This window comes from Trachemys scripta, chromosome 11 (genome assembly GCF_013100865.1).
Source record: "Trachemys scripta elegans isolate TJP31775 chromosome 11, CAS_Tse_1.0, whole genome shotgun sequence".
Classification (NCBI taxonomy): domain Eukaryota; kingdom Metazoa; phylum Chordata; order Testudines; family Emydidae; genus Trachemys; species Trachemys scripta.
The window spans coordinates 53,835,821-53,849,929 of NC_048308.1; the positions used below are offsets into that span (position 1 = coordinate 53,835,821).

The 14,109-nt window shown below is 37.5% G+C and overlaps 1 protein-coding gene across 12 annotated transcripts in view; it reads right to left on the reverse strand.

Annotated features, from left to right (window-relative positions):
• Positions 1-1,022: 1,022 nt before the first annotated feature.
• The window catches only part of ANKRD44 (ankyrin repeat domain 44), a 216,592-nt gene continuing 203,505 nt past the window's right edge, over positions 1,023-14,109 (reverse strand). For 8 of the 12 annotated variants that reach the window (XM_034785278.1, XM_034785277.1, XM_034785276.1 and 5 more), the window contains 2 exons: positions 9,894-9,985; positions 1,023-6,073 (listed from right to left, as the gene is read on the reverse strand). In XM_034785278.1, coding sequence (XP_034641169.1) covers positions 5,808-6,073; positions 9,894-9,985 — 358 coding nt within the window. In that variant the 3' untranslated portion in view covers positions 1,023-5,807. The remainder of the gene's footprint in view (positions 6,074-9,893; positions 9,986-14,109) is intronic. The other 4 variants (XM_034785283.1, XM_034785282.1, XM_034785280.1 and 1 more) reach the window with 2 other exon arrangements.

Sequence of the window (14,109 nt, forward strand, 5' to 3'; positions counted from 1 at the left end):
TAGTCTAGATGCGATAAATTGACCCCCCCTAGCCCTCTCCCGTCGACTCCTGCTCTCCACCACCGCGAGAGGCGCAGGGAGAGTCAACGGGAGAGCAGCAGCAGTCTACTCACTGCAGTGAAGACACCGTGGTGAGTAGATCTAAGTACGTCGACTTCAGCTACATTATTCATGTAGCTGAAGTTGCGTACTTAGATCAATCTCTCCCCCCCCCCCTGCCTAATCCAAACAACCCCCCCCCCCCCCCCCGGGCCCCCCCCCCCCCCGCCAATCTAGACCAGGCCTTAAAAACTGAAGTCTGCACCTTTGTGACAAAGTAAAACAGGGGACATGTGGACTTCATATCAGACTCCAAGGATCTCAGAAAAATGTAATGCACATTACTGTGTGCTGTGGCTCCTTTGCTACATATACTGAAGTATGCGTAGTAGTACAGTGCTCTGTCTTCTTCCCATTTTTCCTCAACAGTATCTACAGTATTTTAATCTCTTCAAGTGGGTAGAATTCTAGTTATGCATGCTGCAGGTTACTACAGGTGAAGCTAGAATTTAACCCTGTATCTTTCTTCCCCCATAAGTTAACTGAATACCTAGTTATGCAGCTCATTTTTATGGATATTAACCCTTTTTACTACAAAGAGGAACATATCGGTTTATAATATTAAAATAGGTAATTGCATTGTTGAATTTATTTTAGTATTGGCTAGTCCCTAAAGATACAGCAATACAGTTTTAGTGAAATAGTCTGAATTTTTTTGAAAAAGAAATTCAAGAGCACATTTGTCCAAATACATAACTGAACAAAATTACGTACACAGTACTTAATACTATCCTAGTCCATTTCTTGAGCCAATTGAGATAGTCAATGCATAAGAGAAAATGTAGAAATATAAAATGAAGACAGTTCAACCTACATTATCCATCTTTTTTCTGCTATACTGCTTAAAACATTTTTCTAGTGTAATTTCACAAAAAGTTTTTGATAAATATACAATAGTTTTAAACAAACAATATATTACTCAGTTTTGCAACAATATTTGTACCATTTTTATTTGTAAAAATAACCATCTGAATGCATTTCAATAGTAGTTTACAGTCAGGGTACTTCATTACATTAATACAGCATTCAGTAGTTGAAAAAGATACTAAGCTGTGCTTGAACAGATTCAGATTGGATTCCAAGTCATTCACTGAAATAAGTATTTTTTTTCCTCATTTTGTACAGTCATGACATTTACTGAAGTAATTAAACTCCAATTTACATAAGAAAACATTACAGACAAAACCCCACCAAAACCATCAAACAATATTTTATATTGTTTATAACAAATATGTTATGCAAAATATAACACTGGCACCAGATTTGTATCACCATGGTTTGTAAAGATATATTGCACATGCTAAAGCATAAAATAAGACAAAACTACAAAACATAAGGTTATTGGCTTTTAATATGTAGATCACTGCATAAGAAACGCATAGAATTACATTTTATGCACACTCTCAGATTGTCACTATTTTAAAACGTTCTGCCCTATAAACACTGACCTAAAGTTTACTTTTTGTGTAATAAGAAAGCCTTTTCAGCACTGCAAAAATTATACATAATTTCCTATAGAAATTTAGCAAATTAATTTTCATTTCAATGCAGGTAGAACATACAAAAAGAAAAAAACTACTTTATACTTTCCCAAAAAGGCTTGAAATGAAAATTTACTGGTATTATATTGCTTTGATAACACTCAAATGAAAAACAAAAGATAACAAGTTTCACAAAAAACTTCCAGAATACACAAATATAAAAAGGCACTCTAAAGTTTCTTACATGACAAAAAAAATCACAAAGTCGTTAATTCATCCCAACTGATACATAACCAAATTTCTCAACATTACAAAGGATAATAATCCATTTTATGTATTTGTTCTGATTTAATAATAAATCTGGCAGCTGTTTACTGCATAAAAAAGTACCAAACATACTATGGTGCCCTTTTAGTAATGATAAACTGAAATTCCCATAGCTATTTCAATGTAGAATCATGGCAGATTTTAGGAAATTTGAAGATTGTAACTTTTGGTATTTATGATAGAGACTTGAGAACCATTCCTGCAATGAAGTCCACCTACAACTGTGGTTAAAATATAAACTAAAACCCTGATCCTTCACATAGAACTCTGGGGACAGACCAGTGCATTCACACAGAGCCCCATGTTGTGTACAGGCACAGAGGTAGCCCCTATAACAACATTATAATCGAATCAGGGCTGAAGTGCCTCATCCTGTAACATTTATGCACATAAGTAACTTTACTCCTGTGAATAGTTCCATTAACTCTGTGGGACTGACTATTACAAGAGTAAAATTATTCCCATGTTTAAATGTTTGCAAGATAACGTCCTAAATCACAAATTTATTTCTGTAAGTGTGTACAAATTATTGTACTAATAAAAATATGAGGGTGGGATTTTCAAAAGTGTTCAACATTTTAGCTAACTCTGTTCCCATTGACTTCAAAAAGAGCAGAATTTAACCAAAGCTGACCACTTTTGAAAATCTCACCCAAATTGTACTTTTTTTCTCCTAAGAGTACTATGCTCAACACATGATTTTCCCAGTGCCCTTAAGAGGGTAACCAACAAAGCATATGTGATATCTTTTCTACGATTCCTGTAATATAGCATACTTGAAATCACCGCTAAAACTGGATGGCCAGTTTGTAGTCAATGAGAAAATTTAGATTTGGTTCCTTTGTCTTTGTTTTAAATACCAGATATACACTTTTGCTATTTGTAGATTGTACTCAATCCAAAATCCATTTAATTCAATAGGAATCTTATTCTGCTGACTTCAGTGGATTTTGAATTGGGAGCACAGAATGATCAAAGAAATTCAATAATCATCTAAAGTTCTATAATGTTAGATATAATGGGTCATCCTAAAATCAACATTTATTGACAAATACCACACAGATACCACAATTACTTCCTACTAAAATATTGGTATCTTCGCTATCACTGTGTGGTAGCTAATAGGGAATGCTGGTTTTTTTTAAATGACCACTGTGACTATTACCTCTGCATTTCTAGGGTAAGTGTGACCCTTTTCTCCTTCCAATAAAAAAAAAAACATGGCAAATGAAGTTTTAAGTGTTTGTTCCATTAAGAAACAACAAAAAGCAAAATGTGGGATTTCCATTCACTTCTAAACAGACACCACAGAACCCACCACTCTTTCCATGTTGGTCTCTCCCCTTATTTTCAGTGCTTTAAGTAAAGTAGTTATTGCTCTTTAGCAATTTTAAAAAAAATCAAAATAGTCATACAGTACTAATGTAGGAGGGGAAAGCCCATGGTTCAGGTGCTTGGGATTTCCACTGCAGGAAAAATATAGAAAAAGAGAAATGTGAATCCTTAAAGGGAACACCCCTTGAGTTTTTTTTAACTTTTAAGATTTGAAATTCTCTATTTCATAATATTCATAGAGACATTAAAATCATTTAATTTTAGCAGGGCAAAATACAGGTAATGTATTATGTATACTACTAGATACCCATATATGCATTAAAAGTCTCACAAAGAATTACATACTTAAAATGTTTTTTTCCCCTTCATGAAGAATGGGAACCTGTCAACAAATTTTAGAAAATGTTGACATTGATTATATAGAATACTGTCAGAATTGGCAATTTAAAAAAAAAACACCAAAACTATTTTTTCTTTTGCCCTGCCTAAAGTGTTTACTGAGGAGACACCTCCCATCCTTCCAGCATAGACTTAAGCCTGCAAACAGCCTGAGTGGGAATCATAGGTAGTTTCAACAAATTTCTTTACTCCAAGCCACATTACATCTCCTCTATCCTCCCTGTGCCACATAATTTAGCTGCGTTATGATGCCCCCCCTTCCCTGCTAGGAAGTTGCGAGTTTTTCCTATGCTCTAATCTGTCGGATAAAGGGTGTTCGAGTGGTGCAATGCACAAATTCACTCTCCACCCTTAACCAACAGAGGCTGGTTGTTTCATCTTCACATTACATCCAGCCATATGAGTAAGGACCTGAGGTTAGTTTTGAGCCCATGTGGCCACACTACACACTCCCACCCTCCTCCCCACTCAGACCAACAGGCTTGGCTTATATTCACATTTCATTTTGTGTTATGCCAAATAAGATTCACAAAAAAGGAGAACAAGCCATAGTTATTTTTCCTGGGCATTGGTTTCATTTAAAATAAATATAAACACATTTACATTAAAAGTATATGAACATTCTCTCTAGTCTGGAAAAAAATAAACTGTGGTCAACACATCATCAGTTAAAAACGTCAAGCTGTCAGCTAGAAATTTGTGTCATAAAATGTAAAATACACCCCAGACTATTCATTACTCAAAAAGTTTACATTTTTATTGTTTAGAAAAATTACTTCATTCTGTCACTTGCATTCAGAAAAAAATTAAAATCTTCCATTTAAATACTGAAGCATTTTGGTCCTCGTGGTATAGAGCTGGTTAGTTCATGGTAATTTATTTGCTTATTTTTTTAAAGTCTCAGTCTTCCTTTTGTACATCTGTTCCAGACGAGGAACGGGGTCCATTTGACCTAGAAGCTTTGGCAGAAGGAGTAGATATATTCACAATGTTGATGTTGCTTAAGCAAGCTGGTGTCAATCGGCTGTTCTAGTACATCATGATTCCCTTTCCATAATATGCTTTCAAATTTACTGGCGTTTGTTTGGTATGTCCACTTTTGATGTAATGCTTTCACTTGCTCTGTATTTACCTTTGCTCTATTCATTTTAACCCAAATATTGGCAAAAGTATTTTAAAACCTGATAATGTTCCTGGTAAAAACAAGCTATATAAGTTTAGAAAAGAAAATGAAAAATATCAATTTAAATTGGCAACAAAATTTAGATGCATCATAAATCAACAGCTTATTTTTGTTCTGATCTCAGATTGGTGGTTAATTGCTCAGGTAACAGAAGCTCCTAATGACCCTAATTCTGTAGTGCAAATAAACCATATATATTTGTGCTGAATTGAAAAAAAAAATCATGCTGAATCATGCTGACTTCACACAAGTAATTCCACTGATGTCAGTGGGGAAATATTGGTATGAGAGAGACAAGCAGGATTTGGCCTTACATTTTTATATCACTATTCTTCTAATTGTGTGCTGTACCTAAGATCTTTAAAAAGTGCCTTCTGTATATTTAAGTGCTTAATACATGCAGAGTGTAAAATGTTTTATTTCCCTTAGAGAAGGTAATACAGGCAGTAATTTAAAAAGATGCACAACTTTACCTTTGGTTTGTGTAACAAACTATTATCTACCCAACAGAATCTGTGTTAACTAGGAAATAGACAACAATGAGGAGAGGGTTGGGGTTCTTTCTTGGAATCTAAGAAAGCCACATTGGAAAGACATCTGTGTACCAACTATACAGCTAGGACATATGAATATTTTATACAACAGTTCCCTGTTCATTTGTGCTGTCAAAAAGAAAAAGGCATTTTCTCTTTTTCTACTTAAAAAAAGAGGTAGAAACTTTCATAGGAGCACTTGGGGCCTAAAGAAAACATGGTGAAACTTGAAGCTACAGAACATAAACGTGAATTCATTCAAATGAAAATCCCTAACTTCTGTATTAAAGGCTAGATTATTTTTAATGTTACTAATCCTTCCAATGCCTAATTCCGGAAGTTTCAGTCAATAATAATACTTTAAAAATATAATGTGGGATTCAAGCTTTTTAAAAAAAAAAAAACAAAAAAACCCCAAATGTAATTAAGAAAAAGCTTTGAATACCAAAGTCAGAACGTTTCAGAATCGGAATCATTTTCATTGTACCCATCCTCTGTTCCTATATTGTTACTCAAGGGTTTACTGTAAGAGTTAATGCTGCCCATATTGGAGCCATCGCAGAGATGTGTCCTGCTTAAATTGTCTTTTTTAAAACAAACGAAGTTGAAAGGCATCATTGAACTGGAAGGAGAAAAAGGCATCATGGTAGCCAAAATGAGTGCCAGGCAGTCAGCCACGTCTTTGTTAGGAGCGCAAGCCAGGGCTGGCGTATGACCTGGGCACAAATGCAGACAAGGCAATGGTTAGTACTGGGAGTACTGAGAAGGGAAATGAGCATTCCTCAAATACATCTCTAGATGACTTCATAATAAGGAGATGTATGTTTAGTTACAATCATGCCAGGCAAGAGAGTGTGTTACTTATTTTAAATTAGGCATGCTGGGAAAATACACAATGTATGGAGTGTTGAAGCTAATGTGACCACAAAAAGCACTATTTTAAAAGTCAGGCAGCATACAGCCTTCACAAAATGAATAAAAATATTTGGTAAACACAGTTCCACAACACAGACAATATGATTGCAAAACGACAACATAAATAAGCATATGGCACTATGAACTGAAGTTGATTTCCACTTCAGTTCATATGAACAAATCACATTCTGAGAACAATGACCTTCAGTTGAAGATAAATGTGCATTACATAAAAATATTAAGTTCTGCATTAATGAATTTTTAAAAGATGTTATAATATTGATCAACTGAGTATTTTAGAGAGTAATGTATCTAGGAATTAAGTTATCAAAGGGACTAGCCACCCCCCCCCCCAACACACTATATTTACAGTAAGTATGACTGTATTGCTTATTATCCAAAATTTACCTTCCTGTTAAGAGAAGAATGGTTTTATTCAGGAAGCATGAAATATATTTTTTAAAATTAAGTAAATGTAATAAGGGCTTGGTGAAATGAAGAACTGGGAAACTACTAATGGCAGCCAATCACCCAATTGCAGAGTTAACTTGGGCTCTTATTTGGATGTTTGTTCCACAGCTCCAATCTACTCACAAAAAGCTTTAAAAGACTGGGTTTTGCTTACAAGTGGGTTGCTAATCTTTGCAGTGAAGACACTGGCTAAATCACTCAAGTCCAGTGCCTTCCCACAATTCCCTCTGTATGCCCAGAAGGACAAACAAGTTCTCCTACAATTCACTGGGAATCAGAGTAGCTAAGCTTACTGTACCACTAGGAACCATGGGATACTCCTAGCAGTTCCCACAATTTAAGTACAGCACCACTATGGATGCAGCCAAGCGGACATCCTCAGGTATGGCTTTGCAGTGTGGCCACTCACACCTGAGTTTGGCCAACCATGGTTCTTACACTTGAGTGCCAATCACTGAAGTTAATTCTGCAGTGAAGACGTACCCTCTGTGGGTTTCATATACAACTACAGCCGAGCAAATAATTTGCAGCTAATAATTATTAGTAATAATAATAATTGATTAATTTAACCTTTTTTTCTTTGGGTACTATGTCCATGAGCAGATCATGACTTCCTAAAATTTATTCATTAATTTGAGTTACTCAGATATGTTTTTGTACTTTGGTTTGGTTGCTGTTGCTTTAAAATTTCTAAGGATGATAATAAATAATCCATTACAAGTATTTTAGAGTGGAGATAAGAAATTTGAACTGTGGTGATTAGTTATGATCACATGATATTAGTTTTGTTCTATGACTGGATAAGTGTGACATTTTTTTAAATTTGGAGGTTGGCTTGAAATCCCTCAGTGAGAGGTAGATGATGAGGATTAGGAAAATCCGAACCTTTTCCTTTCAGGGCAGCAAAGCCTTATCCAAGAAACCATTCATCATTACAGTGCTTTCAGACGTACTGCCTGTGTGAAGAGTTTAAATTTAATCTTCACTCTTTATAGTCACACAAAAGTAATTGGTTTTATATTAGTTGTAAAGAGTGTGGGGTTTAGAGCCAAATCTGGCTCATTTACTTCTTTCTATCCCGAGCTCTGGCAAAAGATTTTCAGAGCCCCATCCTTTGGCCACTTCAAGAGATGTACTATCTCATACAAAACATACCACTTCTAATACAAATACTAGAGCCTGGAAAGTTAAAACTGATAAAACTTGATAACTCATACATTTGTAGAAAGTGGCTTAGGCAAATTCACTTTTACGTTTGAGAGAATATTTGAAGAAAACGTTTGCAGTATTCATTACTCTAGGTACAACTTTTGATACTGTAAGTGAGACTCCAGTTATTTATTTTTAATCAGCTGCCAAATGCTATTTATTATTTGGGTTCTTGTTTGTAGTCATATAATAGATACTTCAAGTACACTTTTTCAGGAAGATGGGAGCCAGGCAAACAGTGAAAGCTCCGGCATAATTCCATTCAATTAATTGCTTTTTTTTTTTTAACATAAAGAATGTTTAGATTGCTGAACAAAAACAATCTTTGTAGATTGCTTTATTAAAAAGAGAAAAACAGGGCCAGCCTGAAATTGTAGCAACACTGCTCTTTAGGAGACTCAGATTCAGCAATGACCTTGAGGTTCTGACTCATCAGTTTGGTGGAAGTTTTGCAAGCCATGGAAATGGTTGGATCCTGGGAATAGTATCCTTTCAGGACTGCTCTTCAGAACGTTCTAACAGCAAATTGATGGAGTGGCAAATCAGTGGCATTGAGAAAAGCAATGTGTCTTTGCATTCAGCTACAATCAGGTACCACAACAGTAGCCATTCACTAAAAACATAAGGGTGAGGTGAAGGGTAATAAAAGGAAAAAATTAAGCAGTAAGATTAAATAGTTTAGAAACCTTCTGCTCCTCCCAGATCAGTTGGAGGGGATGTAGAAGATTGCATGCTATAATAAATGGGACTGTGGCAAACAAAAAATCTTTAGGAGTTATCTAATGTTATTGGTACAATTGCTTAATTCTGTGAAATATGCAGGAGCTGTTCATTAGAATACCTGTAATAAACAGGTAATTACATTTAGTTAATACATTTTATTATCATAATTAGTGCTACATTTTGGGTCAGGCAAAATTAATTCAACAGTGCTCCACAGGTTTTTTTGGTAATAAAACATGATATTTTAGTCTTGATGTAATAGACATTCTTCTTACAAATGCATTTATTTGGGACCAAATCCTGTCCACAACTAAGATCCAGATGACTTTAATAGAATTAATTCATGCAGTCTGACTAGTATAATTTGGCAAATAAGATTAATCGCTTTTATAGTGTTTTTCATCCATAGATCTCAAAGTGTCTTACAGTGATGGGTAAAAATTATTATTCCCACTTTACAGGTAGGGAAACTGAGGCACATAAATGTTACATCAAATACTTAAATGCCATTGAGTCAGTGTTGTAAGAGAAACCAGCTTATTTCAAGAAAGAAGGAATTTTAAAGGTTAATTTCAGAATACCAGAAAAACAGAGTTTTGACTTTCCCTTACAGATATTTTGCGTTTAGAAAAAGGATTTCATAGATGTTTGAAATAAAGTGTTTAATTGGTGATTAACTTGAAAATATGTTTCACACTGTAGTCACAGTTACTACAGGCTGGTAATAATTTGTTAGCATATCAGATTTGGTCAGAAAATTTGATTATTAACTTTGATCTCAGAATGAATTGGGGTACAAACAAACAATTGCTGATGTTTTTTCTCCTAACCATTAAACATGCTCTGATGAGATGTATAATCCTTAACTCTAGAGCAAGGAGTCAGAATTTTCTGTTGCCTTTTGCATGTTTAGAAAATTCAAACCACCATTGCACCCAGGGGTTAAAGAAAGACTAGCCGTTGACAGCACATGCAAAATTAACATTAAGGGGACTGTTGTGATGTCTGCAGTGTGTTTCATATAAAATATACAGTAGTAGTATCCTTGTTTGGGTACTTATTGACTGAACATCTATATAACTGAACATCTTATTCACAAAGGTGTATAGGCATCAGTGTTGTCTAATTAACCAGTTGGCAGGTCTATTTCTTTGGTCACTTGTAAAAATCACCTTAGGTGCTCTTCTTAAGGCTATCCAATTACATTGTTTCACTTACCATTTTCATCTACCGCTAGTACGCACGCCCCCTTAGCCAGCAACTGCTCAACCACCATTTTTAGGCCATTTCGTGCAGCAATATGGAGAGGTCTACAAAACATAACACTCTAGATTCAAGTATGGTTTGAAATATATTTGAAACATCTGGTTAAATAACACTTAAGAGCATGTTCAGTTGCTTTTCTGGATCCTCAGAATTGTATTCTAGATAGATTTTAAATAGCATCACCTCTTTTAAACATAAAATTTTAATTCCACATCTATAAAACATCTTGTTTTTACATACAGACAAGAATGCACACACATGCTCTTTCGGAATGTGCATGCATATATATGTGTGTATAGATAGATAGAGGGGGAACTGATAGTGACCCTGTATATAGTGCACGCATAACACTTTTCATTATAAAATATTTAGTTGAAAAGCTCTCACACCTCCCTTGTTTGCAGCAGGCCTTTGATATTTGGCAGGGGAATTGACCTCAGTCTACCGAAATGCCTTTACTTTGTCCCATCTTCAGTTTGGCTAAGATATCAGTTTGGCTACGATGAAAAATTCACTATTTCACTTTCCTTTTCTGCAGGAAAATTATGGCAGAATGCCAGAATCATTATACATTTTGTTGCTAGGCTCTTTCATTGCTTAAGTAGCAGGGGGTGGAGAGAATCTACTCAGCACTGTTGCAATACATCCCAACTGGTAATCAAGGCATCCCTTCTCTCCCCCTGGAGATGGACTGTGGTGTTTTCACCTCTTCTCCAGGGGTGAAACCTCCATCAGCCTTCCACACATGCCCTCTTGTCAGTGGGAGCAAATAAACCCCTCAGTCTACAAGACAGGTCTTGATCCTATCCTTAGATATGTGGGTGCATCATTATCTGCAGCATTGCCGACCCCAAACATTCAAAAACCACGAGTCACAGATTACAGTGCAGGCAGTGACAGGACCCCTGACTGGTCTAGGCCTATACAATTTGCTGTATTGTCACCTCTGGAGAACTGGCTCTGAGCTCCCCTGAAACAGTATTTGCTGCACTTCCTGTTAGCCTGGGAGGCAAACAGATCTGGCTAGGGAATTCCCCACTGAGCGAAGAAGTTCACCATTGAGCTGTCAAACTCCCACTCATGGTCAGTGGCAAAGTGCCTGCTGAGGCTATTTGCAAGCCCATTCTTGGTTCCTAGGAGTACACTGCTGATAGGGTAATATGGTTATTGATACACCAGTTCCATAAACTTGACAGCTTTTATACACAGGGGAATGGATCTCGCATCTCCCTGTTTGTTTACGTAGAATACGGTTGCCCTGTTGTCTGACATGAGAATGTGGTGAGACTGGATTAATGGTAAGAATGCCTTGCCTCTTTCTTGGACTGCTCTGAGCTCCAGAGATGTATGTGTATCCTGGTTTCCAAGGGCATCCAAGTGTGACCATCTATGTGAGCCTCCAAACTAACAAAGAAGTATCTGTGATTATTATCTTGCTGGGTGTGGGGGATAGAAAAGTAATGCTCATGCACACTTATGCAAGATCTTTCAGCAAGTCAGAGAGGCCCTTATTGTGGTGGGAATTGTTACTACAATGTTTATGCTGTGTTTGCTCAGTATATATGCTGTTCGAAGCCAAGCCTACAGGCAACGGAGTTGGAGTCTGGTAAATGGAGTTACTTAAGTACATGACTCCAAATGACCCAGGAGAGTTAAACAAATCCAGACTGATGTCCAAGGGTTGTGCATAACTTGATCTCTCAGGCTACCCATGGCTTAGAATCTGTCCATAGGAAGATAAGCTCTTGCTCTGACTGAGTCTAAGGTCACTCCTATGAAATCTATAGTCTGTGTCAAAGTCACAGTAGACTTTTCCATGTTCACAAAGGTTCCCAGAGATGCTAGGTGACAAAGTAGCAACGAGGTCAGTGCTATGACTTTTGGACATGTCCTGCCTGTAAGAAGCCAGTCGTCTAGGAAGATGGTGGAATCACCTTATCCGAGTGGCGCTGCTATTATGGAAAACACTTTTGTGAAGACCCTGGATGCAGTTGCTAGACCAAACCAAAGTAGCCTGTATTGACAGTGGTTGGGACCCACCAGAAATCTGAGGAATCTTCTGTGGAAAGGGTGAATATCAGTGTGAAAGTACAAATCTTTCATATTGATAGCTGTGAATCATGTGTCTTTATCCACGGATGGTATTATTGTTGCCAATCTAATCATGCAGAATTTTAGCTTGCAAATAAATACATTGAGTTGCTGCAGGTTGAGAATGGGTCTCCACCCTCCTCATATTTAGAATAAAACCCTTTTTCTTGATTTGCTTTTCCTTGCTCCCACTGGAGGAGAAATTCTACTCCTAATGTAGGATCGCCTCATGAGAATGGTCTCTGAAGAGAGACAGGGAAAGAAATTTTGGTGGGGTTGGGAGCCAATGGTATAACCAGAATGGATGATATCTAGCACCCACTTGTCCTTTGTTATTGCTGTCAGCTGTGGGGAAAATTGTGTTAGATGTCCACCAAAGGAAATCTCATAATTGGGTGGAGATGGCATCAACATTAGTTCGCAGCTCCCAAGTGTCCCATCAAAAGAATCATTTGGCTGATGGGAAGAGACAGGCCGTGGAGGCCAGGTAGCTGCAGTAGAGGTGGATGGGGCAGTGTCTCAATATTTTTGCACCTTCTACGGTTTGCAAGGTAGTTCGTAAGAGCACTGGTAAAGACCTCAACTTGTAAGACTGCTTACGGTACTTCCTCTTCAGGGCTGGTCTATATACACCCTGGGAATGGAGGGTTGCCCTGGAGTCTTTTAGTGAGTGCAAAGACTTGTCTATCTTCTGATTGAAAACACTGACTTAATCAAAAGACTAGTGTTCTGTACCTCCCTGAAACCCCAAAAATGCAGCTAAATTTCACAGCACATCACTATAGCTCTTGAAGCAATATTGGCAGCGTTGACTGCAGCCTTTAATGAGGTTCTTGCCACTAATCTTTCCTTGTCAATAAGGGCTTGAAATTGAGCCCTGTCCTCCTGGGGTAACTTGTCTTTAAAGCTCAGGAACTTCGAATATTTTGCCAGGAAGTCCTGGTAGTTGGAAATTCTAAATTGGAGGCTGATGGAATTAAACACTTTTCTCCCCTCAACACTTGACTTCCTTATCCGCACAGGTTGCCCTTGGGAGCTGTTGGCTGGACCTTTTTGTGGCTGTTTGGATGACTAGGGTGTATGGGGCAGGGTCAGAGAACAAAAACTCCACTTCCTTAGCTGGGACAAAGTACCACTTTTCCATCCTCTTAGGTGTACTGGCACACATAACTGGAATGTGCCATTCAGTTCTTGCTGGTTCTAGTATGGCCTCATTCACTGGGAGTGCTATTTAGCTAGACTCCTTAGGCTGTAGGATGTCCAAGAGCTTGTGTCCTGGATCTTCTGGGATCTGGAACTTTTCGGCTACTCTCCAAAGCACGTGTTGGTGACTAAGACTTTCTTGGAGATTTACTCTTTACATCTTTCTGTGTAGAGACAGATGTTGAGGCTACCTTTGGTGAGGTCTTTGGTGCTGTGGATGCTATCAGTGCCATGATACTGCCTAAGTCTCTAGCGACCTCTGGTATTCTAGATGTTGATATAGTCATACTGGGAGGCCTATGCACATGGAGGTCCTCTGCCCCTGGATCTGAAGCCGGTCTTAAGGATTGTTGCATCGCTAGGAGTTTAAACTTCATCCTCCTATTGTTTCAGAATATGAGCATCTCCCAAACAGCAACGGCACTGAAAATGCCTGGCACTGATCAGGACAACCTCACTGCAGGAGAAGCGCCTTTTAAATCTCTGGGACCCCAGCATCCCCAAACAAAATAACAAAAAATGATTTCCTAAATGGGGAAAGATTTGAAATCTCTAATTATATCTATGAATGAAATTTTTTCCTAAGGGAAAGGGAAAAAAAGGGGGGACAACTGTTCCAACAACTATAAACCATATAAAATAACTAACTATATACTAACTAGCTAACTAACTAACCGCTGAATACTAAAGAGAACAGATACACAGTAGACTAGTGATTCTCAACTTGTGGCCCAATCAGCACACAGCTGAGGTCCATGTGACATCCTCAGGGCTATACAGGTAATATTGGATGTGGCCCACAATGGTAAATGGTAAATAGATTGAGAACCACTGCAGTAGACCCTGTCTTAGGTCACAGGTGATTGAGAAGGAA